Source organism: Vicugna pacos, chromosome 14 (genome assembly GCF_048564905.1).
Source record: "Vicugna pacos chromosome 14, VicPac4, whole genome shotgun sequence".
NCBI lineage: Eukaryota > Metazoa > Chordata > Mammalia > Artiodactyla > Camelidae > Vicugna > Vicugna pacos.
This window is the reverse complement of record NC_133000.1, coordinates 5,127,652-5,153,250: the sequence shown is the minus strand read 5'-3', so window position 1 is coordinate 5,153,250 and position 25,599 is coordinate 5,127,652. Positions and strand designations below refer to the sequence as shown.

At 45.1% G+C, this 25,599-nt stretch overlaps 1 protein-coding gene across 2 annotated transcripts in view; it reads right to left on the bottom strand.

Annotated features, from left to right (window-relative positions):
* MTUS2 (microtubule associated scaffold protein 2) overlaps positions 1-25,599 on the bottom strand; it is a 396,161-nt gene that overhangs the window by 256,615 nt on the left and 113,947 nt on the right. For both annotated transcript variants that reach the window (XM_072976062.1, XM_072976063.1), the window contains exons 3-4: positions 9,124-11,575; positions 4,583-4,823 (exon numbers count right to left, since the gene is read on the bottom strand). In XM_072976062.1, the coding sequence (XP_072832163.1) occupies positions 4,583-4,823; positions 9,124-11,334 (2,452 nt within the window). In that variant the 5' untranslated portion in view covers positions 11,335-11,575. The remainder of the gene's footprint in view (positions 1-4,582; positions 4,824-9,123; positions 11,576-25,599) is intronic.

The following is a 25,599-nucleotide window of genomic DNA, read 5'->3' as shown; positions in this document are numbered from 1 at the left end:
TTTCCCCCAAAGATTTTTTTTTAATTGAAGTAGAGTCAGTTGATAATGTGTCAATTTCTGGTGTACAGCATAATAGTTCAGTCACACATGTCCATACACATATTCGTTTTCATATTCTTTTTCACTATAGGTGACTATAAGATATTGGACATAGTTCCCTGTGCTGCACAGTAGAAACTTGTTCTTTGTCTATCTTATATACAGTAGTTAGTATCTGCACATCTCAAGCTTTTGAAGACCTCCTTCAGCGAAGCTGGCTACACTGGTGTGCCAACTTCCTTTTGTCTATCTGGCGAATCAGCCGTCTGTCCCCACTACTCCATTCAAATTGCTCTTGTAAAAGATAATCAGAGGCTGCCCTGCTGTCAAATTCACTGATCCCTCTCTGGCCTCAAATTACCCCGTTCCTCCATGGGATACAGAATTACCAGGCGCTCCTGGCTCGCAGGACACCTTGCTCTGCCGGATCCCCACCGGCCACAGCCACACCGGCTGCTGCCTCCCAGTCTTCCTTGCTAGAGTTCGAAGTGCCGGCAAGTCGGCGCCCATCCTGGGATGTCGTGTGCTCCCTAGCTACGCCCCCGTGACTTTTCTTTTCTTTTTTTATTGATGTGTAATTGACATACATGACAAGCACATCTCAGAGATACTGCGGGTTCAGCCACCGCAATAAAATTGAATGTCAAAATAAAGCGAGTCACACACGGTTTTTTTTTGGTTTCCAAGTGCACACAAAAGTTGTGTTTACACTACACTGTAGTCTCTTAGTGTGCAAAAGAATTACGTCTTAAAAAAAAAACAATGTATGTACCTTAATTAAAAAATAATGCTGTTGGAAAAACGAATCTGATAGACTTGCTCGATGTAATTGCCACAAACCTTCAATTTGTGAAAAATGCTGCATCTGTGAAGTGTAATAAAGCCAAGTGCTATAAAACCAGATATGCCTGTATATTAGTTTCATGTGTATAACGTAGACTTTGCAAAATGATCACTACTGTCCACATCCGTCACCATGCACAGTCACATGTTTTTTCTTGGGATGAGAATGTTCAAGATCCACTCTCCTGGCTACTTTCAAATATGCATTTGAGTCTCTTGACTTCGGTTCCTCTGGCGAACCTCAAATGTCAATCTCCAGCCCTGACCTCTCTTACAGCCCCTGACTCACATCTCAAGTTGCCTCTGTGATAAGCTCCACCAGAACTTCCAAAACAGAAGCCTCTGTACCTCCTCCCGGGCCTCGGCTCTCCCCCACTCCCTGGCTAGTCAAACTGTCTCTCGTAATAAATGGCATCACCATCCATCCAGGTGCTCAAGTCAAAATTCTAGAAGTCCTCATTGGCTCTGTCTTCCCCATCCCCCACCTCAATGTCCAGTCCTACTGGCTCTATTTCTAAAACATATCGCGACCATCCCAGCCCTTCCTCCCGCTAACCTACCAGCGTTTCTCTCCTGTCCGAGTGCGCCGGCTCCAACCTGGTCTCCCACTTTCACGTGTATAGCTTATACCGCACCGGTGACTCAAGACGATCTTTGTAAAACATAAACTGATCATGTTTAAAACTTCCAGGGGCTCCCCCATCATCCTGGATTAAAATCCAAACTCCTGACCAGGGCCCCTAAGGCCCTCTGTGTTTCGTGCCAGGATGGGTAGAGGTGGGTTCAAAGAGAGAGGGATCTCTCTCTGCTCCAGAGCCAGGAACCTCGGGACAGGCGAGTGAGAGAGAGTGAGAGAGAGAGAGAGAGAGAGAGAGAGAAAGACAGAGGGAGAGAGTGTGTGTGTGTGCGTGCGTGTGCGTGTGTGTGTGTGTGTGTGTGTGTGCAGGGCTCCTCTGTTAACCCGCTTCTCTCCAGACAAATGAGGCAGCTGCAGGGCTCCTTGAATTCTAGAATCTCATGACATCCAGCCCGACAGACTGCTTGCTGTAAAGATGCCTGTTTTCTCATTCAGCCCTGCCTCCCCTGCCGTTCTGTGGGAAAATCAGGCCCTCGACACTCAACTCCTCCCCGGAACCGGACCCCACTGCTCCAAGCACGGATTCCCCACCATGAGACCCCTGTTCTGTGGGCTTGGCTGACCTGTCCCCGCCTGCAGCTGAAGGCATCCTCTTTAAGTGTTTTCTGCATTTATCAATTTGTAGGAATTAGATACACAGATGTTTCTAGATTCATTAAAATGCTACATTATTCTCCTATTGTTTGGGGACTGGCTTCTTAGAAAAGAAAATAGCCAAGACTTCTTAACTCCACTGCCTTAAAGTCATCTTAAGGAAACTAGGGGTCTTGAAAAGAGATAGAACAGTCCTAGAGTCTCCTTTAATGGTTCCTCATTAGATTCTCTGCTGAGCATCTCAGCCAAAGGATTCGGTAGCTCAGCTGATATCTGGTGTCTACACATCTTTGCTTCTGTGACTCCCCAGAGGTGCACGAACTTCAGACTCCCTGAAGCTTCAGTGCCCACAACCCCAGTACTCCGCCACGGCCCCTAGCGCCTCATGCAGGGTAGGCTGAATTCTCCAGGAAAGAAAACCATCCAAAGGATGTCCTTGGAAAATAGACTAAGTTTGATAAAACACATCAATAAAATTAAAATCCACCTTGTCTCCCAGACCTGGACTTTCCTGGGCCAAAGAGTTTCGAAATCTTACATACTTTTTCATATACTTCTGCCGACTGAATGGTACCACTCTAAATGGTAATTGGCATTATGCTAAGGCAAGAAACAGCAAACTTTTTCTTAAAGGGCGAGACAGTAAATATTTTAGGCTTCTGGGCAATATCTTGTCTCTGTTGCAATGACAACTCTGCAAGCAGCCAGGGACGAAAGGGAAAAATGACTGTGGCTGTCTTCCAATTAAATGTATTCCCAGAAGCAGTTGGCCAGCCTCTGGACTAGGGTTTGCCAACCCCTGTTCTAAGGCACAGAAAACCTACAAATGTGGGTCTTTTCCTTATTTTATAAACTAAAGATACTGCAGTATCATGAGATTTAACACAGGCAGTCAAAGTATGCAGTCTGCCACGGGGGACCCAGAGACAAGAGTCTTGAGTTCAGCTCTCTGGACACCCAGCTTACAAGCGTGAGTTATGTAACCTAGCAAGTTTCACTCCCTTCACTCAGACACAGAAACAACAGCATCTAAGTCACTGCAGTCCTCAGTCCTCGATTTACAACTTCTGGCACAGAACAAGTACCCAGAAATTGTTAAATAAATGAATAAGTGAACAAAACAGAATCTTACACTGCCATTAAAATCTCTGTGAAACATGGATGGCATAGTAAATGCCTACAGTATGATATTAGTAGGAAAAAACAAAATTCGCATTCAGTATTAATTCAGCTATTAAAAAATGCATAGGAAGAAACACACTGGAAGAAAAATTTCCATAATATTAATCCTCGCTGGGTGCTAAAAAATATAAGGACAATTACTTTCTTTTTCATATTTTTCTATATTCAAATTTTTTACAATGGGCTTGTATTACTTCTATAATAAAATAATACATAAAATCTACAGACAAACACAAGAGCAGAAGAATGGATGGAGAGAGGACAACAGGGACGTGCAGAGGACATCAGGAGACGACGCAGCCACTGAGAGCAGGGGGACATGGTTGGGATGGGTGGCAGGGCCATTCTATAAGCAAGTTATCAGGGGTTCAAGATTTGTGAGCTGATAAAAGCATGACAGGGTCACTGCTATATGGCAGGAAGAGCTCTCTGACAAACTACAGCCCCCAGGCCAAACCCAGCCCGCTGCGGACAGCCCCCGTTTCACCGCACTTCGTAGACATGGCATTTTTCACAAATGGAAGTTCTGTGGCAACCCCGCCTCCAGCTGATCTGTCGGTGAGATTTTTCCACCAGCATTGCCTCACTCGGTGTTTCTGGGTCATATCTGGGTAATTCTCACACAATTTCAACCTTTTAAAGTTACGACTCCATTTGTTACGGTGATGTGTGACCAGTCATCTGTGATGTTGTTATTACTACGACCTACAGAAGGTTAGCATTTTTGATAAGTATTTTAAAATTAAGGTGGATGTGCTGCGTTTTTAGCCAACGCTATTGCACACTTAATAGACTACATGAGCAGGTGAACATAACTTTTATAAGCACTAGGAAACCAAAAAAAGCTCATGTGGTCCAGAACTGAACCCACAGTAGTTCCAAGGTACACCTGTGTCTGTTTCTGTAAATTAAGCTGCATGGACACCCAGCCGCACCCAGGCATTCAGATATTGTCCACGGCTACTTTCATGCGAAATAGTTACAACACAGAGCATTATGGCCCAGAAAGCCTAAAATACTTAATATCTGGCCATTTCCAGAAAAAGTCTCTGAACCCTAGTCCACAGGATGCAACACAGAATGGGGAAACTACAAGAGGTGAGGCGGCAGTCACAAGGGCCATCATTTTAAGGGTGAAATGGAGGATGACGGCTGCAGACAGAAGACAGACATCTTGACAAACATCTGTATCTATGATCAGATGAAGAACAGAAGAGCTACCACCCTTTTTCATGATCACTATTTAACAGCACGGCAGGAACGCGCGCTAACTGTTGCATCGGTTACCTGCAGGATCCGGACTGTAGAGGCTGGCAGCTGTCGCTATGGGTCCTGGTGGATGGATGGCGCTCGCCGAAGACCTCTGACTCGCAATCAGGATCCTGCTCTTTGCAGATGGTAAACGAGACATGGCGCCCAATCCCAACTGGGGCTTAAGGAGCATGGCCGATCGATAGAAGGTTGGAGGAACTTCGTAGTGAGTATAGGGAGGAGAACAAAATTCTTCTTTTCCAGGGTGTTCTGTAACCTGTTATGAAGGACCGGAAGCTCAGTCAGAGAACTGCATGGCACAGGATGAGTGGTGAGATGCTCCAGAGACCGAAGCACCAACAGGGACCACGCTGGCACCAGCGAGCTGCTCCTTCACAATCACTTACCTTCTCTGGGCCCCAGTGTCTTCATCTCTGTGTTGACAACAACTGGGTGCTCTCTGAGGTCTACGCTGGTTCTAATGCTCTATAGATCTACATTTCGCTGGGAGAAGAAAGAACTCCCTCTACAAGACTTTTAAATTTGATCGCTACAAAGAATCATTGGAATTTGTGCAAGCAGTCAGCCTATAAATAAGCAATGTCAATGATGCAAGGCAAGAATTTAGCAAATGTTCACAGAAGTATGAACGTTTCATTATTCCTAAGGAGGAAAGGCACACTTTTCATGGCGACCTAGTCTTACAAGAAGCTGATGGACTTCATCCATTTATGTTAAGTCTTTATTAGGCAACTCGGGAAATTAAAATATGCATGGTTAATGAGGGAGAAAAGGTTATTAGGAAGAATAGAGAAGTCAATGAAAAGATGCGTTGTCAGGCCTCTACGTTCTGTTTACACAATTAAAAACGACAGACTAGGAATTACCTCCGATTGTCTTCCCTACGAAGGTGGTGGTTCCAGGGATGTTTGAGCAAGTTTCACTAGAATGGAAGTTTGGGGGCAGAGTCTTGCTGACTGCTGAACTCACAGCGCCTAGAACAGTGTCTAGCACAGGGCTGAAATCAATAAACATCTATTTAATACAGGAATCATGTTTCAGACTTTCCTAAACTTAACAACATAACATGTTACTGTTTCCTGTAGCTAACAGTTTGGCTTAGAATACAATTACGGCTACCTTCCACGTATGCAGTTCTGTACTCACAAAGCCTGTTCATAGTATCAGTGTTTCTCAATGTTAAAAATGAAAAAGACAACGAAATAATCTTATTTCCTTTAAGTTAAAAAAAAAACATAGCGTCAGAGGCTACGTAGGGAAAGATACACACAGTAATTAACTCTGTGGTAAATCACAATACATTGTATATGTCAATGTACTGCCTCCATCCACACAGGAATCACAGGCATTTAACAATATTCTTTAACAGGGGCTACAGAGCTTTGATCCAGGCTGTTGAAGAGATAAACCCTTAAGTTAATACTGTTTTAATGTTGAAATGGATAACAAAGTTCTCCTTAAATTGACATTATTGAAACAAAAGATAAGGCCTTTAAAGTTTTATCGTATCACACTGTAAAAGATGCATGATTCCTACAGTAGATGGATGGAATTCAGGCCGCAGCAAATTACACTTCTGTGAAAGAGCATTCCACAGCTGCTCTGATAAAATTTTCACCATTTTCTACTTACTCTCCTACTATCAATCTTTGGCTTTTCTATCATAGTCCTATTTCCTCTCTTTTTTAATTTTTGTGCCTAAATTTTAGGGGGTCACTGCTCATTGCTTTTAGCAGGTGCTCCCATGAAGAAATAATGATCATTTCTAACCTATGTCTGCCAGGTTGTTAGAACTGCAATGTCTTATCTCAGTAATTACTCAGTTCTTTCAAACTGGATAGGTTTCAGGGGGCAAAATCTATCAGGCCATCATTCAAAAACGACCTTCATGATTTCAGGAACTTCAAGGCCTGTCATTTTGTTGGGTACTTTGTTTCTGGCAAGATAACAAATTCTTTAAAAAGGTGAGAAGCATGCCTCGGATGCTTAATCTGTGCATTTTTAATAAAACAAGAGCGTCTACAAAGAGCTTCACACTCTTTTCTTTCATCTTTACTGACAGAACACAACAGGTATCACCCACAGTCATAAACACATAGAGATTTAACCCCAAATGGGTTTTCTTCCCACCTTCTCTAATGGAGTATTCTTAGAGAAATAATTCTGAAAGCCAACTAAAGAATCCTTGTGATTTCAAACAAACTCTTAAAATCAATTGAGGCACACAAACAAGTAAGTTCTTACTGGATCACCCCTCTTCCTATTTGCCCTGTCCTATTCTCAGGGGATTGTGGGCTGGGGAGACTGGGGTAAATGTGAAGGCTGCACTGAGAAGCCACTGGCATAGCTGCACAGAGAGGGCTTGTGACAGCTCATTTTGTCAACTTAAGACACCATGCGATCCACACATTCAGTCAAAGATGATTCTAGATGTTTCTCTGAAGGTATTTTTTAGATGAGCTCAGCATTGAGTTCAATAGACCTGGAATAAAGCAGATTACCCTTCATAATGTGGGTGGGCCTCATCCAATCAGTTGAAGGCCTTAATAGAAAAACATTGACCTCCCTTAAAGAAGAGGGAAATCTGCCAGCAGATGGCCTTTGGACTCAAACTGTAACATCAACTCTTCCCAGGTCTCCAGCCTGTTGGCCCCCGCTGCATATTTTGGACTTGCCGTCTCCACAATTGTGTGAGCCAATTCCTTAAAGTCTCAATAGATAGGAAAATAGATAGATACACACAGAGATACATATATACTTGTATATATGACCTGGTTCCCTGGAGAACCTGAGAGACACAGTGTCCTACAGAGATGAGGGGGTTCCAGGGAGGAGGAGGGGAGTCCAGCCCTAATCACACTCCCATATACTGCAAGCACACTGCCTCACCTGGTCCACTCACCCCTGCTCCCTGCCTCCCACCTCCTTCCACCAATCATTAAAAGGGTTCCCCCAAAGCATCGATAGGAGGGAGTCCCCTGCAGCCTCAGGGTAGCTGAAAGCAGAAAGCAGTCCAAACAAGTAAGCATATTTTACCATCAAGGCATGACTAGATTCATGATTACCTTCAGAGCCACTTCCAGAGGCTGAACACAGGAGGGGACTCTTTGGGTTACATCAAGTCACAGCCATGGGAGGAAAGGCCAAAAACCAGCCTATTCTCCACTTTTGATTAAAGATGCCATCAGAAATTTGCCCAGTGCAATGTCTGGGGCTTCTCTGCTCTATCCTGCAGCCTGAGGAAAGGGCCTGGGCCTCAGATGCTCTGACTGTGGCTGAAAATGGTCCTCAGAGAGAGTGGCTGGCACACAGCAGCACTGCTACCCCGACACCAACAGGGTCTCCCTGAACTCCTCAGAACTACTAAAGCTACACACTCACACCAACCCATTTCCTGGAGATCCGGGGTGGCTTCTAGAGGACTAAGAATAAAAAATACATGGGGTGGGGAGGAATGTACATCTAACATAGAAATTATTCTGTATTTTATGGAGGAAGCAGCAGCAATAAAGAAAGGAATTATACCCAAGAAAAATTCAGAAATGTCACAGAGAAAGAATTGCAGATACTAACAGGATTTCTGCCTACATCTCCAATAAAGTTTCTCTCACAAGTGTGTTTCTGCAGAGAAAAATCTAGGGGATGTTTTTTGTTTGTTTGGTGGGTGGGAAGGGGTACTAAATTACTTATCTAAAGAAAGTGTACAAATGAAAGTCACCAATAAAGTGTCTTTGAACAGAGGCCTAAAGAAAGCGAAGGGGAGAGCCATTCAGATATCTGGAAGAAGACCTTCTGAGCAGAGGGACGTGCAAAGGCCCTGAGGCAGCAGAGGGAGAGTGAAGGAAGGAGAGGTGGTCGAGAGGTAAAGGAGCCAGACTGAGTGCATCCTGATGGCCGAGCAGGCTCTGGGCTCCAGCCCACATTCCGAGTGGCCTGGGAAGACCTGAAGCATGTCAGGGAGAGGAGTGAGGAGAGCTGCAATCCTGCCCTGCACAGAATCACTGCAAGGACTGGCGAAGGTTGGCAAAGATTAAATGTGATGTCAAGTGGGCCCGGTGCACAGTAGGCACTCAACTAAATGCCAGCTGTAATTATTGTTTTGACTTAAAATGGAGCCGAGGCCTAACATGCTTCCTACTCACTGTGCTCTTGGTATGTCTGCATAGAGATCAAGTCTGACCCATTTGAATGGTATATTTATTTTGGAATTTTTGCATTGGCCTGGTTTCTAGAAGAATTATGCTCGCTTGCTGAAACAAGGAAGCCAGGTCAAATGCACGCTTCCCTACCTTTCACGTGTTACGTCAGGTAGAATTTTAATGAGTCTCCTCAGATGTCAGAGGCCCTCTCATCCTGACCACCAGACTCTTCTAAATCAAAGCTGTCCATCTGCCTACAACCTCCCCTGGTTAAAAATACCCATTGCTGCACGAGTGTCTCCGTCACAGTCTGCGACTGGCCGAGAGAGGATATTCTGTTTTCCCAATTCATCAAAAATGCATAACAGATCTGAGGAAGTGTCACTTGGAGACGGTGTCACGATGCCATTCTCTTACCTCCTGCAGAAACTTTTCACTCATCTGACTGAAGTGGTGTCCAGGGGGCTTGATCCCAGACACCACCAGCCCGGAGCTGAACACTCGGGGCCGCTGCAAGTCAGGCTTGAACTTCTCGTAGAGGCCGGCAGGCGGCTTCAGGTCCCCGCTCACCGCCTTGTCCTCCTTGGGGAGAGGCACGGCGCACGCAGGCGGGGCATACGGCAGCCCCACGGGGACCAGCGAAGCGTCCACCTGGCCGAGGGCCTGAGGGCTCCTCCTGATGTAGGTGATGATCTTCGGCCTAACGTGCTTGGGCTTGGGCAGGACGACAGGCCTGGGGTCTGCCCTTTCTTCCGTCTTTTCAACCCGGAGGCCCTCCCTTCCCTCTGGGGCGGCAGGTGTGTCCTCGGGACGGGCGACAACAGGCTTGGAAATCCCACTGGGGCAGGCGTGCTTGTCAGGCACTTTCGGGGAAGCGTTGGACAACCCTGCGCTGTCGGCGGGAGGCAGGGCGACCGAGGGGGACCCTGCGTCCCCACCCAACACGCCCGAGTCCCGAAAGCCGCCGCTGGCTGGTGGAGGCTGGCGGCCCACGTTCACAGCGGTCTCTGGGTGGAGGGGCGCTGGGACCTGGGGAAGAGAAGCCGCTCTTGCTGGGGCGCTGTCCACCTCAACTGCATCTTCTAGACAGTGCCTGTTCGCAGCCACGGGTGTCGTGATCTCTGTGCTCTCCCCAGCTTCTGAGCTGCTGTGAGGAGGGTTGAGGGGCTCAGCGACCCCAGTTTCACTCTTTCCAACAGAAGGATCTGAAGTGAAGACTGTAGCACCATCCCTGTCCCCACCGCCCAGCACCCCGCTCTCCTCACGGGCATCTGAGGGTCCACTGTCAGTCGAATCAGCAGGAACCAAAGCTGCGTGACCATCACCTGGTGAGATGCTGCGGGACGCCGCTTCACCCAGCTTCTCAGCTGCACTTGGTGAAATTCTGCCCGTGGGCTGATTATCAGCAGCTCTCGGGGGAGCAGGGCTCTGTTTGGGGGTGGTCTGCAGAGAACCCTCCTGGCCTCTCTTTTCCTGCTCACTCCTGCCTCTTCCCACGCCTGGGGGGTGAGGACCGCTGTGCGGCAGGCTGCTGAGTGCGGCAGCGGCGGCAGCTTCCTGCTGTGCTTCCCCACGCAGCTCCTTTCTCCCCGGGGGTGACACATCCTCCTCCCCAGGACATCCCAGCCCCTCCACCTGGGTGGACTTGAACTCCTGCATGGGCCTGGGCTGGCCCAGTTTCAGCTCCATCTTGGGCTCTGCCTTTCCCTGGCCCGACTGTGCTTCTGGCTTACTCAGGACTTCCCTCAACAGTGGAGTGGAATTCGGGGTGCCCTCTGGGCGGGCAGGAGGGGCTGTGCTCTGGGCGCTAGCTCTCAGTACCTGCCCGCCCTCAGTCCGGGCCTCTAAGGGGGTGGTCTCCTTGGTTTCTGAGGTAGATGGTTTCGGAGGACGCGCAGGGTTACTGGCAGCTGGAGGACAAGCTGGCCCTGGAAAGGGGACTGTCCCCGTCTTCTGTGGCCCCTGCCCACCACTGGCCACCAGCCAGAGGGCTTCTGGGGGGCCCAGTCCTCCAGGCTGCGGAGGTGGCCGGGCCAGGCCCCCGGGGCGCTCCTTAGCGAGCACGTCGCCTGCAACCGCAGAGCTGCTGGCCCTCTCCAAAGAACGCCTCCTCAGCTCCTCACTGTCCAGGGTCTTGGCCAACTTATCCTTGGGAGCATGCCGGGGAGCTTCAGCCTCCCTCCTGGCTGAGACCTCGGGACTGGCCTCGCCCCCGACAGTCCTCCAGCTTGGCCGGCCTGGGCCGTGGAGACCCCGAGGGGTCTGCAGGCTCTCTGCGCCTCTTTCCAGCGTGGACTCCACGCTCAGTTCGCTCTGAGCTGTCGGAGGAAATTTTAAATCCTTCAGGCTGGTGGGGCCAGCCTGAGGCCCCTTCCCAAAGCTCTGAAGTGGCTGAAAGTCCTTATGGACCCGGGTACCATTCTCTGGCCCCCCTGCATTTGCATTTCCAAGTTCATCTGTCCGGTCACAAGTCGCCGGCTCATCATGAGAGGAGCTGACCCCCCACATGACGGGGTTGGCATTGGTGTCCCCCAGACTCAGGATGCTCTCATTATTATTTTTTGCTCCATTTCTGTTGTCCCGCAACTCAGTGTAGCACGACTTCTTAGGAGCCGCTGGGACGCTCATTTCCAAGCCTTCAGCGGGGGCTGCCTGCCATGCAGTCCTCCTGAATGGGAAGGGGCTTCCTTCAAGCTGCTATGCGGTGGAGAGGAAACACTCAAGCTGCTTGCTGCCCCCGGACAAAGTCACTGGGCAGCACTGCTCATCACTCTCAGAGCAGTTTTAAAACCGAGCATTGTCTTGATACGCAGCTGGATGACTTGTCTGTTAGGTGCCTGCTGAATGAGAGCCCGTTAGCCCATGAGACCTAAAGAGAAATAAAAAGAAAAGCATGTTAGAGTGACAGGTGGAGCTCTCACAAGAAAACACTGTGGTAAACACACATTCATTCATCACTTTCCTCCTGTCATTTCATCTGCTCAGGCCAGACACTGTTTCTCAAAAACCTTTCCGATGGGGCTCTCCTGCTAGACAAATATGGGAAATTGTAAGATCAAAATGATTACTGTTAGGCATGGATTATGAACACATCTTAAACATTAAATTCGTATTTTAAAAACCCACAAGTCCATGCTGATACTGATGGAAAAGGGTGAAAGGGAAAGGCATGCTCTTTTTCACAGAAGAACATCAAGTAACATATGAAAAAACTATACAATTTAAACATCACCACTTCATGTTCACCAGAGTAATAATCATCTTGGGCAAGGGACGCCAATGGTTGCTAGAAATCACTGAATGAAAAACTGTTAGGGAACAAGATAGTTACAGAATTGTTAAGGCACCATTCTCTATAGATTACTTTATTTATTCCAAAGGAAAACTTCATCTGTATGAGGAAGAATGCTGGTGGACACCACTTTAACCAAGTGATCAAATTTAACATCATCAATATGGAAATTGATAGCAAGTGCTCCTGAGGTTAGGCAGTTCTCAGGGCCTCCCTCGGCCCTGATGACAGTATCCTGGCTATAAACGTCCAACCTGAGTTCAATCAAGAGGAAATAAACAGGCAAAACTGAAATTGATGGGCCTTCTACAAAGTAACTGGCCTAAACTTGCCCCTAAAATGCCAATGGCTATCTAGACGCAATGCATGCTCCTTGACTGAGTCTTGGATTTTGAAAACTTTCGCAAAGAACATTGAGACAATGTGAGATTTAAATGTGGGCTATATATTGGGTAAAGATACTTGATCAGGGTTAACTTTCTTGGATGTGTAACTAGCATTGTGATTATACCAGCAGTAATCTGTTCCTGGAAGATACACAATATTAAACATGTCAAGCTTTTTAACGTGACATGTGGTCTGTAACCTACTCTAATGGTTCAACAAAGAGAGAAATGTGTGTATGTGTAAAAGAGAGAGTGCACACAACCATGGCAAAATGTCAGCAATCTGAAAATCTAGGTGGATCCCCTCTGCTACACCTGCACTTTTTGTATAGGTTTGATATTTTTCAAAATAAAAAGTTGGAGGAAATTCTATTCCTGCCTGAAAGGTCTGCATGGTCTAACCCCTACACACCTTTCCAGCCTCACCTCCACTTGTCCTCTTACTCCCTGGGGGGCAGCCACACTGTCCTCGTTCCTCATGTTACCATGTTCCTTTCTCCTGCTTTGGGGCCTCTGCACATACTCCCATCTTCATGGAATGTGGACTTTTCCCCCAGTCTCAGCCAACTAACTCCCTTGTCATCTTCAATTTGCAGCATAAATGCCACTTCCTCCAGGAAGCCTTCCTGATCCACTAGATTAGGTCCTTCTATGATGAACTTTCATAATACCCTATATTTTTACTTTAAAAAAAAACTTCAAATGTGCTAGGCACTGAAGAAAATATTAGAAAAGGTTGGTAATACCTGATATATATATATATATATATATATAACCCATTTCACATGTATTTGTAGTATGAACGAATGAATAATGATTAAATGCATGATGAAGATCAATGTCATTTCTGACCCCACAGAGTTTGAATTTTAATAGAGTATTTAAGTTTCTATCCAAGTAGATGCACAGATCACCAGTAAACCACTCAACTCAAGGCTAACAGTTTTATCTGCTGCTGTGAATGCATTTATTAGGCACGGGGGATGGGAGACTTTAAAAGTAACAGGGTCCTGCCTTGGCCCCAACTCTCCCAGTGGGGATTCAACATTAACAGCCTCCTTCCACACCTTCCTCTGCTTCATACAAACACATACAAGTGCACGCACTTACGACACAGGAGACTGCTGTTATGTTTCTGCTACAACACGTTACATGGCAACCCACTCGTCTGTCCTGCATGATTGTTGAATATGTTATTTCACACATTCAAAAGAACATGTGTGTGTACATCTACATATATATGTACATTTGTACATGCATTATACATGTATGTGTGTATATATACCATATGTGTAGATACACATGTGTATATTTGTTTTATAACATATGTTATAAAACAAAATAATATAATAAACAGGAAAAACAAAGGACTGAAAAATCACCAAGAGCTTGCAGCTACTTCCAAGCTCCTCTCCACCCCAGCCCCGACCTTCCCAACTTAATCTTTCAATTGACAACCTCCCATGGGCACCCCTACGATCTCAGTTGATAGAGATTTCTTTTCCTTCCATTTTTTTCACATGTATATGTCCTTTTTACATAAATGAGGTCATTTTCTACAAGCTGCTTTTCTTTTTATTCGCCCCTTCTCCCCCCCTCACCCCCAGGCACATTAACATCCTGCTCTGGGTCCTTCCATGTATTTCCCCATGTTTGTAGAATCCTGTCCAAATACACACACCTGTACAAAGGTGTGTACTTCCATCTCCCGCCATGCCGCACTTCCAGTCGGTCCCTGTCATACTCACGTCCTCATCTTTCCACTCCCTTCTTGTACTGTCTCCACTTTCTTTTTCCCCTTCTCTGTCTTCTTCTAGCCTGTCTTCAGCAAGCCAGTGGTACCCCCAGGTCCAGTCTTACCCCGATACAGCCCTCAAGCCTAACCAAGGTGCCAATGCTCTGATCCCAGCCTCCGGGATTCTCAATGCACCCGTATTTGTTTCTTTCATCAGCTTTCCAGGTACTTTCCTTGTGCCTCCAGGCACAGATACAAAAAGCATGTAGGCAAATCAATAAGACAGCCGTTTAAAAGAACACCGTGCTTTCTAGGTCGGGAAATGGGTGTCCTAGAAAGTCAGGGAGAGGAAGAAATTCCACAAACGTAAGCCAACCATAGAAAGTGAGCATCTCTAGTTCTCTGTGGGCAGAATTATAAGCACGAAACCAAGAGCTCTCTTGGGTTTCAACTGTCGAGGCTGGTAGAAGGAAATAAATGAATTCTCAGCACTAACAAACCAAACCAGGGCACCAGACACCGCAGTTCACAACATGATTGCTAGAGAGTGTGAAATCAGTGTCTTGTTAGAAAGAGTTGTACCTTAATTTTTTCTTATTGAAGTACAGCTAAATTCCAATGTTGTGCTAGTTTCTGGTGTACAGCATAGTGATTCAGTTATATTCTTTTTCATACACTTTTTAATTACAGGTTATTACAAGATATTGAATATTGTTCCCTGTGCTGTACAGGACCTTGCTGTCTACCTGTTTTATACATAATAGTTTGTATCTGCTAATCCCAAACTCCTAATTTATTCCTCCCCACTCCTTTTCTCTTTGGGAACCATAAGTTTGTTTTCTATGTCTGTGGGTCCATGTTTTGTAAGTAAGTTCATTTGTGTCATTTTTTTAGATTTCACATATAAACATGATATCATATGGTACCTGCCTTTCTCTGACTTTTACTATACCTAGTATGATAGTCTCTAGGTCCATCTATGTTGCTGAAAATGGCATTATTTCATTCTTTTTTATGGCTGAGTAGTATTCCATTTTGTATATATACCACAGCTTCTTTATTCAGTTATCTGTCAACGTACATTTAGGTTGCTTCCATGTCTTGGCTGTTGTAAATAGTGCTGCTATGAACACTAGGGTGCACATATCTTTTCAAATTAGAGTTTTCTCCAGATATTTGCCCAGAAGTGGGATTTCTGAATCACATGGTAGCTCTATTTTTAGCTTTTAAATTAACAATTATATAATAGATGTTCTTTGTCAGTAAATAAGAAACGTTACTGATTGGTAAGTAGATGGAAAGCTAGAACCTCCTGGGGGCCAAGTATTCTTCTCAACACTAACACTTACCTGTAATATTTCATTTTTAAATTATAATTAACTTTATTTAATTTTTAATTTTAATTTAAGTTAAACTATTTAATATTTGTAACGGCTCCAGAAAGAGATCTTAACATCCCCTTGCTTTTTTTCTCTCTCACTAGGTAAGCTTTTTTCTTTTTCTCTCTCACACAGGTAACACTCCCCAGGTCACAAAGCATGGAAGTGGCAGAGCCCAAACAGAGGTAGGAAAGTAAAAGCCATGCAGAAAGTGGAAGCTATAAACAAAACGCTGCCTATTGGTGAAAGTGTACAGATCACACGGAAAGAATAAAAAGTCACTGTTGTAAGAACAAGAATAGAAAAGTAAGACCAGAAACCAAAAGAGGAGAGGAAGCTCACACAAGACAAGAAAAGCAAATTTGAAAACCTTCTTCAATCATAAAGGCAAAATTACATACAGGAGGTAACATTTCCTGTCTCCTTCCCTTCTTGCCCAGCTTCACACCTCCCTCCTCCAGCCCTGTCCTTTTACCAGAAGGCAGTCACAGGGCCAACACGAGTAGGAGGTTTCTTCTCCATCTGGATTTCAATCCAGGTACTCTACTAAGATAAACATATTTTCCCCAATATAAACATGATCATAAAAATTCAGGCTTACGATACAGGAGTGTGTGAGTAAACAAGAAACGCAAATACATCAATCAACGGTGGTGACCCCACGCCACATAAAGTGCATTTGCCCAGGGTGAGGCATGGAACTGTCACGGGCTTCACATTCACGACTATAAAAGTTACAAACAAGGGTTGTAGTGGTAAATGGCAATTTATCTTAGAAAAAGTCCATTAACTAAGTCCCAGGTCCAAAAGGAGCTTAAGGATTTTCTAGGCTCACAGCCGACCTGATGTTTAATAATCTACCAAGTAGTTCTCCCTACTGCTCAGGTGAAAACTCTAGAGTTGGGAACCCCACCAGCTCTGCAGACAGCCCACCACACCCCTGCACAGGGCCACCAGCAAACCTCCCAGGACTGAGGTCCTCGTCTCCAGAGCAGAACGGCAACCCCTCACCACCTGGACAACCCTTCGGGTATTTGTGAAGAGCTGTGATGCTCCCTTCCTCCCCAAACCTGGTTTTCCTGTTAAGGAACTCATATTCTCCCAAGCTGGAGCAGCTTTCAAAAATTCCCACTACCTAAGCACACACACCAGAGAGCCCCAGAAGTGCTTACAGGGTGTATCTTAAACAGGGTGCTCAGAGCTGCACACGATATTCAGCCCCAGGTGCATCGCCCAGGGTCACATGGCAGTAAGACTTACACCCTCTTAGTTATACCTCTAACCACACAATCCAAGAGCATGATCACTTCATGGACATGGAAGTTTGCTGATTCCGCATCACCCATCAGAATGCCAAAGCACCCTATGAGTTACTCCTAAACAATACCAACTCAATCCTGGAAATTTGTAACTGACTTTTAGCATCCAGGGTAGGACCACAAAAACATGTCTTGAACCGCATCTTGCTGGTTCTACGTCCACTGTTCAATCTTATTTAAAACTTCCTGGGCCTACCTTCTATTTTTCATCCAAAAGGTTTGCAATCCATTCTGTTTTCATATCATCTTCAAAGAGGGAAATGCACCCTTCATGTTATCATTCATTCACTGATGCGAGAGGCAGCAGGACAGGGCAGGGGACAGAGAGGCAGCAGCTGGTACAGGGAGAGGGAGCTCATCCTCTGCTAGTCAGTGCTCCACGGCCGTCCACGCAGGCGCGCCTTACCCACCAGGCCAGGCCCTGCAGCCACCACCCCCGCTGCCCATCTTGTCCAGAAGAGGACAGACTATGTCAAGCGTGTTACTGAAATAATGATCACATCACCTTCCATCCAAAAGAAAAAGAGAAAAATGAAAAGGAAGAAAGAAGAAAATGAAGCCGTTATCCGTGACCTGCTCTCCATGCTAACCAACATTGTCCGAAGGACCCCTGTTTATTTTTCTCAGTACTCGTAACTCACCAATTGCTGATGCTGCTTAAAACCCAACGTGGGCTCAGCATCGGGCTCTCCAACTTGTGGTTTAAGCCCTGCACCCTTTTCCTCGCCGACAAACAAAACTGCCTTTGCCCACCTTTAACCACTGGGCATGCCTGAAGTTTCCCGCAGCTCACTGTCTCCACTAGTGGTATGACCATCTCATCCAGACAGAACCTGATCAGTCAAATGCATATACATTCCTGAATCATTAAGTGGACTGACAAGCATCTAGAAGCTCATACACAATCTCTTCATCCATCCTGAGCTTCAGTTTCCTGTTACCATGTTTGTTCTGTCCAACACAGCATGAAAGGTGTTCCTGGATGAGGAGGAACTCAGTAGAGCCACCCTCTCGTGTCATCCACTAACATGACTGTGAGGTAACCCTGCTGGATGATGGGTGAAAGCCAAACTTCTCAGCTTGACACTCGAGGTCTGATGAGAATTGGGCCCAGGAAAACTGTCCTCCCTACCCAACAGCTCCACCTTTTTGAGCTCAAAAGGCAACCTCTTCCATGAAGCCTTTCTGAATTTCTCCTCCCTCCCACACACACACACATCAAAAGAAAAAAAAAAAAACAGGTGGAGAAGGAGCCAGATATTGAATCCCCAGATCTCTCCTTTTGGCATCATCATACCATATTTTTTTAATGACAGTTACGTACATCTTACTTTACTATAGGTAAGTGTGTCTTTTTATTACAACTACATGCATCTTATTTTTATTATAGGCATGTTATTAAACTGCAGGCTCACCAGGGAGGAGGCTAACAGTTCAGACACTCCTCTCTCCCATGCATCACCCCGGCCGACTCTTTGTCCAGGCACTTGGGATGATGCGATCTCCTCCCAAATGGAGCTCAAAATGCTGAATGCTTACACCACTTTCAATACAGCATGGCCCCCTTTTTTTCAGTCTTTTAAGATGAAGATTATAAAGGTTCTAAACTGGGTAACGAGTTAGACACCCTCTCCCCCTCCTCCCAGGAGGGCTGTACCAGACTATCTAGAGGAGATTATATGGAAAAATACATACTGATCATATACTTTATATTTGTCATAATATTTAATTAGAAAATGTAAAAGCTAAAGAAAGTTTGGGGGATTTTTATGCTATTAAAATGAGGCATGGATTTTAAAAAGTTGAAACATACTGTGCACAGCTTTCTTGAGCTGCTAGGTCTGCTGCGGAATGCTTTATCAGTTGTGAATTTTCACATAAATATTCAAGCACTGTGCCTTTGAATGTAAATGCAATTCCATCTGATTTAATAAAACTTAGTTGCCAAAAAAGCTCCAACTGCAACTCCTACCATGCAATAAATTATCCCTCAGAAGAACTTTAGGATACAAAAATGTATATGCTATGAGCCCAAAATTTAATGGTAAATATATTTATGATGCAAAAATGTCAAAATCCCAACTTTCAAAGTTTAGTTGACATTTTTACTAAGCATATATTGAGGTCTACAATGTTCCATCACATTTAATAGGATAGTTTTATGTGAAGTGACTTGCAAACATTAACATACAAGTCAATGTATTCACCCGCTTTAGAAAGTTTCAAAGTAATCACTCCTCTGTTTTCTGAAATGGTAACTACTTAGGAATAGCCAAGTTCTTGGTCCTATTTCACAATGTTGATATGCTTATTCTCAATGGGCACAAGTATAGGTGGTCTAAAACTTGATGCACTGAAAACTGAATGAATTTTACAAGCTCACTGTCAACACAATGCGGTTAAAAGCTGAATCAGTGGTTGGAGGATGGTAACTATAGGGTCAGGGACAGTAGCTCTCCACGGTGCTGAATTTGGTCACAATGTGCCAAATTAGGTAAAAATTTAACCGCTCTCTGGAGCTTTACTCTTCCTATCTAAGTACATACATGAGAAGTACACCACATTTTATTCTAATATGTAATCAGAAATGTGTTCAGAAAAATATCTTTTTTTTCAGTGGCAGAGGCTATTTTATTTTTATTTCACCTTGAGCAAAAAGAGCAAAAAAGAATATACATATAAATTAAATGCTCTATTTCCCCATTTACAGAGGGCCAGGAAAAGAGGAAACTTGACTTTTCAGAGGCTAGACCAATCTAACATTTAAGCAAAATATTCAATTAACTGATATTTTAAATCTCTCCAATAAAAATATTACGTATTTCTCCAAAAGAAGACTTATTCGCATTTGTAAATAAAAAGCATTTGTTACTCTTCCTTCCAGGACAGAATTTCACCAAGAAAACATAGGGTATTCATTTCTTGCCTATTATATTTAATGTTTATTTTTTTGTTTTTGTTTTGAATGATTTTTTTCCAAAATGGAAAAACATTTTGTCAATGTGTTTTTATTTAATGAATCTTCACTGTGTGGGGGGAAAAAAGTAAAAATATACCAAAGTCCCCTAACCCACCCCAAGAAATAGAGTTTGATGTGTAGCAGCCCAGGGTTTTTTTTAACACTCAGGGAATGAATTTTTTTAACTCCATTTTTACATTTTGCATGTCATGGACACCTCCCCTGATAAATACATATAATAAATACTTCACAATTTTTTAACATTTTTTATTGATTTATAATCATTTTACAATGTTGTGTCAGATACTTCACAATTTTTAAAGACCTTCAGGTTTCAGACTGTCAAACTTCAGGTTGTTTTCAGCTTTTGCTTTTCGAAATAATTCTTCACAGAAAGTTGCTGAGTGCGTATCTTTATGGTCCCCCCGTTTCCTTACAATAGATTCCCAAAGGTAGACTCATTGTGTGACAGGATTGCACATTTGCGTTTTAATACACAACCCTAAGCCCCATAAGGGATTTTGTTTTGTTTACAGGTGCATCTTCTCTGCCTAGACTATATGCCAGGGCCTGGCACACGATGGCTGCCCCATCATCATTTGTCGAATAAACACATACTGCCCTCAAGGAAAAAAGTGTCGACCTTCATTCTATCCCTCAGTTCCCTACTTCCTGCTCTATCTCCTCGCTCCCAAGCACTTCATAACTACAATGACCAGATCATGTTCCATTCAAACAGGGACCATGTTTTCCTGCTCAGGAATTTTTTTCCATTTTTCATTCAAGTATAATTTACATAGGGTAAATTTCAACCTTTTTACTGTACAGTTCTGCAAGTTTTGGCAAATGTAGTCTTGTGACTCCCCCCCCCCCCAACGCCACAATCAAGATACAGAACAGTCCCCTGAGCTCCACAATTCTCCCTTTTGTAAGTCAGCCCTTCCCTGACTTCCAGCCCTGGCAACCAAGATCTGATCCCTTTTTCTACAGGTTTGCCTTTTCCAGAATGTCATTTAAATGTAACTACACAGCGTGCAGCCTTGGTGCTTGCACAGCACATCTCAGATGCATCACGGCCTGGGGTCTATCCGCAGTTCATTCCTTCCGACAGCTACATACAGTTCCGTGCTATGTGCTACAGCTTGTTCACGCCTTCCCCATTTGAGGGAAATAATCCCATTTGGGTTATTTCCAGGTCTTGGCAATTATTAAAAGCATTCCCATACAAGCTTTTGTATTAAACTGGAAGGTTTCTGAGAGTTCAGAAATGCTAAACCAGACAGAAATGCCAGGACTCCAAGTGCAAGCTGGACATGTGGTCGCCTCTTCAGAACACACTTCTCACCACCCAAGATTACCTGGTTCCTGTGCGTGTCTGCCCGCTTATTACCTGCCTCCCCCCATCCTACAGAAGTTCCAGAAGGGCAGGTCCCACCCCACTCTGTTCACCCCTCCGTTCTCAAGCCCAGAACAGTAACTGGCTCACAGCAAGGATTCAAAAGCGTATTTAACTGAAGTTCACTCAAAACCAGGAATTTATTTTCAACCCCTGAACAGCATTTACCAGGTGCTGCTCTCAGTGCTTCACTGCATTTAATCCATACACCACCCCTGTGGCTAGATATTACTATCTTGTTTTTACAGAGGAAGAAACTAAGGCAGAGAGATGTTAGATACTGAAAGTCAGTGGAAGGGCTGGAATTTAAATCTGTGGTCTGCGGTCTTAAGCCACCATGCTAAGCTTCCATGGAATCATTCATTTTTAACAGGCTAAAAGAATCTTGTTATTTTATTTTCTTATGACTTCACCTCTAGTGGGGTTCCACATCATTTCACATGATGCTTGGCTCTGTGTGCTGCTTCCTTCTTGCTGCATATCTCTGAAGTGAAATTATTTTTAACCGTTATTTTCAATGGCAAACATGGGAGACAAGCTATTTCCAGAGTACAGATTTTACCAAGAGAAAATGAGAGAGAATTTTAAGGACCTGTTCCAGGGAACTGGGGCCAGATAAGAGCCCTCCTGCCCACAGCCTGCCTCACCCTGCCAGTCCCCGGCCCTCCCAGGTCTCTCCCGCCTGGATTACCGGTGTCGTCACCAGCCTCCGCACCAGAGTTGCAAATCGGGGACGTTTCCTTGGCCCTTTCCTCTAACTCCCACCCGATCCGTCAGCAAGAGCTAATGGACGCACTTGCACAGCTCATCCCAGCCCATCCACCTTCCTACCTCCCCGTTGCCACCATCAACTCCCATGTAAGCCACTTACAGACCTCCTACCAGATCTTTGGGCCTCCATTCTTGCTTCTCTAAAGAGCTGTTCTCCCTTCACAAGGTAGCCAGAAAATGTCTTGGCACATCGGTCAGATCAAGTCACAAACCCTCCACGGCTTCCTTGCTCTGACCTGTGTGGCCCCTTGAAACCTCTCTCCCCTTCCCTACTCCCCTCCCTCACTGACTCCATGCCACCTGCCCCCAGGCCATGCACTATTATTGTCACTGCCTTGCACACTCAACACTGGGCTCTCCGCATGGCTGAGCCCTCCTCAAACAGACCCTCCTTGACGGTCACCCTCGTCCCCAGTCACAGCCTCTTGTGGCTTCCTTCCCAGCCTGTCCCAGCTACTCTACATGTTTGTCTGTTCACTGTCCTCCTCTCCCAGGAGAACAGAAGTTCTACGAGGGTAAAGATCACACAGACCCTGCTCACCACTGTCCTCAGTGACCAGAAGATGGTCCTATACATTGTCGGCACTCAATTTGTTGAATGCATGAATACAGTAGCAGAGAATGTTTCCTAGTTTATTTGGTTCCCTGGGTAATGCCTTGTCAAGCATATATTAACCACAGGATCACTGAGGGTCAGAGGTGGCAAGAAACTGAGGCGTTAGTTTAACCCTCTTGTTTTAGAAGAGACTGCAGTCTAGAGAGGCCTCATGACTGCCTCAGAGTCCCCTGGCCACGACTTGTCACAGCAGTGTGGTGGGGGGAGTGCTTTTCACACCCAGGCCAGTGCTCGATCCCCTGCAGACCGCCACCCCCTGGAACAGCCTCTGCGGTACGAGGACCAGAGAAACAAAGGGACATGGAGACAGGACTTGGAAGAGCTCAGAGGTGGACCCAACTGAAGGACATCGACCGACAAAAAAATCCAGTACAAGGAACAATAGAAAATGAAAGGTCTACAAATGAAAAGTCCTCATCCTCAGAGAAAGTCATCTCCTGAGGGAAATAATACCTACGCGGGAAAAGCAACGCAGGGCGTAATCAAAGATGCTGTTAGAGAGAAACACTCAGCATCACATACGACACAGAGGAGGCAGGAATTCCAACTGAGGGGCCGAGCAAAATAAGACCTCTGCCCCCTGCAGTGTATGAAGGGGTGTGTGTGTGTGTGTGTGTGTGTGTGTGTGTGTAGTTCTACAAAGACTCCAGCCGGCATCCAGGGCCTGGGTATTGAATTTGTGATGCTAGAGTCCCACCGCCCCCTTTCTTCCCCCACGATCTCTTCACCTGCTATTCCCGCCGCAGGGAAGGGCTAGGGAAAAGAAGCCACTCTGAAACTCCAATCTGTCAACACTGCTTGCTCTCAAAAGGATTTCACAAGGAAAGAGGGCAAAATAACCATTAAAATGAGGCACACGATGATCTCCAGATTTCACTTCTCTTTGCAATCCCTGCCTTCTCGCCAGAAAAACTCGGAGTTATCTGCCCTGGTGAAGGAAGAAAATGTCGTCATCCAGTTTATAAGACTTGCAGCTTCAAAAGGTAGCAAGAACAGCTGAATCTGACCACTCAAGAGTTGGTGATAAATTCTCTGCCAGTACTTCATGAGACAAGTGAGAAAAGCTAATATATTCAAGATGAATATTCTGTCTACAAAATACTAGATCAGGTCCAGACTCTTCCAAATACAATTACCACGTGCTTGTGTTTATTAACAGGAGATTGAAAAGAGAGACAGGAACTTTGAACCTAGCTACAAGAGATGCATCTTTTTGCCTTACAGGAAAGGAAGTGTATCCACACATAGGGGGTTCAACCGGCACCCCAAGAGTTGAGTCAGACAAGGTTTTGGCTACAGTCTTGTTGGAGAAGTGAGAAGCACCTTGTAAAACACTGAGTTTTAACGTTCATTTGCAAGGTATGTACTTTTTCCTTCCCCAGCGGCTATCTGGCCTGTTAACTCACACCTGGTTGCTCTGCAGCCTAGGCCACCCTGCCTGGTACCTGAAGGCAATTGAGGGCCGGATCCTTTGAGTTCAGAGCATCCCATTCACTTACCTGCCCAGGTATTATGTAAGTATTCCCAACAAACCCACCCCTTCCTCTCCTTCCCACTCGTCCTAAGGCCCGATCTGCTTCTGCCATGTGGATGCTGGGCCAAGTCGTTACAGAAGAATCTTTTTTTTTCTTTCTAGTTTTTCAGAAAAACGGGGGTGGTGGTGGGAGGTAATTAGGTTTTACTTATTTACTTATTTATTAATTTACTTATTTATTTTTAGGGGCGGTACTGGGGATTGAACCCAGGACCTCACGCATGCTAAGCGAGTGCTCTGCCACTTGAGCTACACCCTCCCCCAAGGAGAATCTTTAAGTCTATTTGAGCAGGTGGGGAGGGAGGCTGCTTCCCGGGGGTTGGGGGGCTGGCTTGGTCCAGGCTGGGAGACAACAGATCACTTTCTCAAACTCCTCTGCCAGCCCCCACTTAACCCCGCTTCTTCAACTGGGTTAATTTATAGCAGTAGGTGTGCTCCAGCTGCATACCCTGACTCTCATCTGTGGGCCTCAGACCCTGGCAAAGGACTCCAGCATTCACGATGAGGGGGGGCCCCTGACCCTCGTTTTTCCGCAGGACTGCAGGCTGTAAACCTCAGGGACTGTCTGCTCTCTGAAAGGAAGAAAGAAATCTGTCTAACACCATCAGGGATAAAGTGAGAATCACCTTCAGCTCAAAAGCCTGCCCTGGGTCACTATGAACGGGACTCTTTCAAATCTTGTTTTCCTGGAAGGTGAATTTCTTTTTCTATCATCAGCAGCATATAACCTTTCTTCTGTCAAGTGAACCAAATACCCGGAAGCATAAAGCTAAATCTCTAACCCCACAATGCAGACCAAGCAAAAAAGTTTGTAACAACCAGAGAGCAAATAAAGAAACATGGTGGCTGCAAAAAAAACTCCAATTAAATGGAAAGGTATATACTTTTATGTCCCAGAGACTTTGGTTGAAAGCCTCTGTAGTTTCACTAGTTATATTATGTAATGAATAAGGTATTTTTGATCACCATGTTTGGAATGTCTTTATCTCTAAGGAAGAGATAAAGAAACGAAGATAAATAGAAAAAGAAAAAATATATTCCTTAGTTAGGAACCAACTTGGCCTAGAAACACAAGAAAAATAAATGATCTGTGCTGGGGAGAATGATTGTTCTTCTATACAATCAAGATGAATGAATAATGTTGCTTTAGTGAACTTGTAGGAATCCTCCAACATTTCACCAAAGCTTGAAGAAAAACAGTAAAAACAAACCATACCAAACCAAAAAATCCCCAAAACTTAGATTCCCAACAAAATTCAAAAATGCCTCCTTAAAGAGCAACATGGTGATACATATCTGAATAGCACCCCACCTACCATCCCAGGGTGGAACGCTGCCTTGCTAGCATTTCTGGGACAGGATAGATGCTTCCTGAATCTTGATTATCAAAACTGACAACTTCCATGAGCAACAAAAATCAAACACTCCCAGAAAGCACAAACCTGAGTAAGGATGAATTTTAATGGGCATGTTTTAAATATTTAAAATCACAGTTTAGAAATTCAC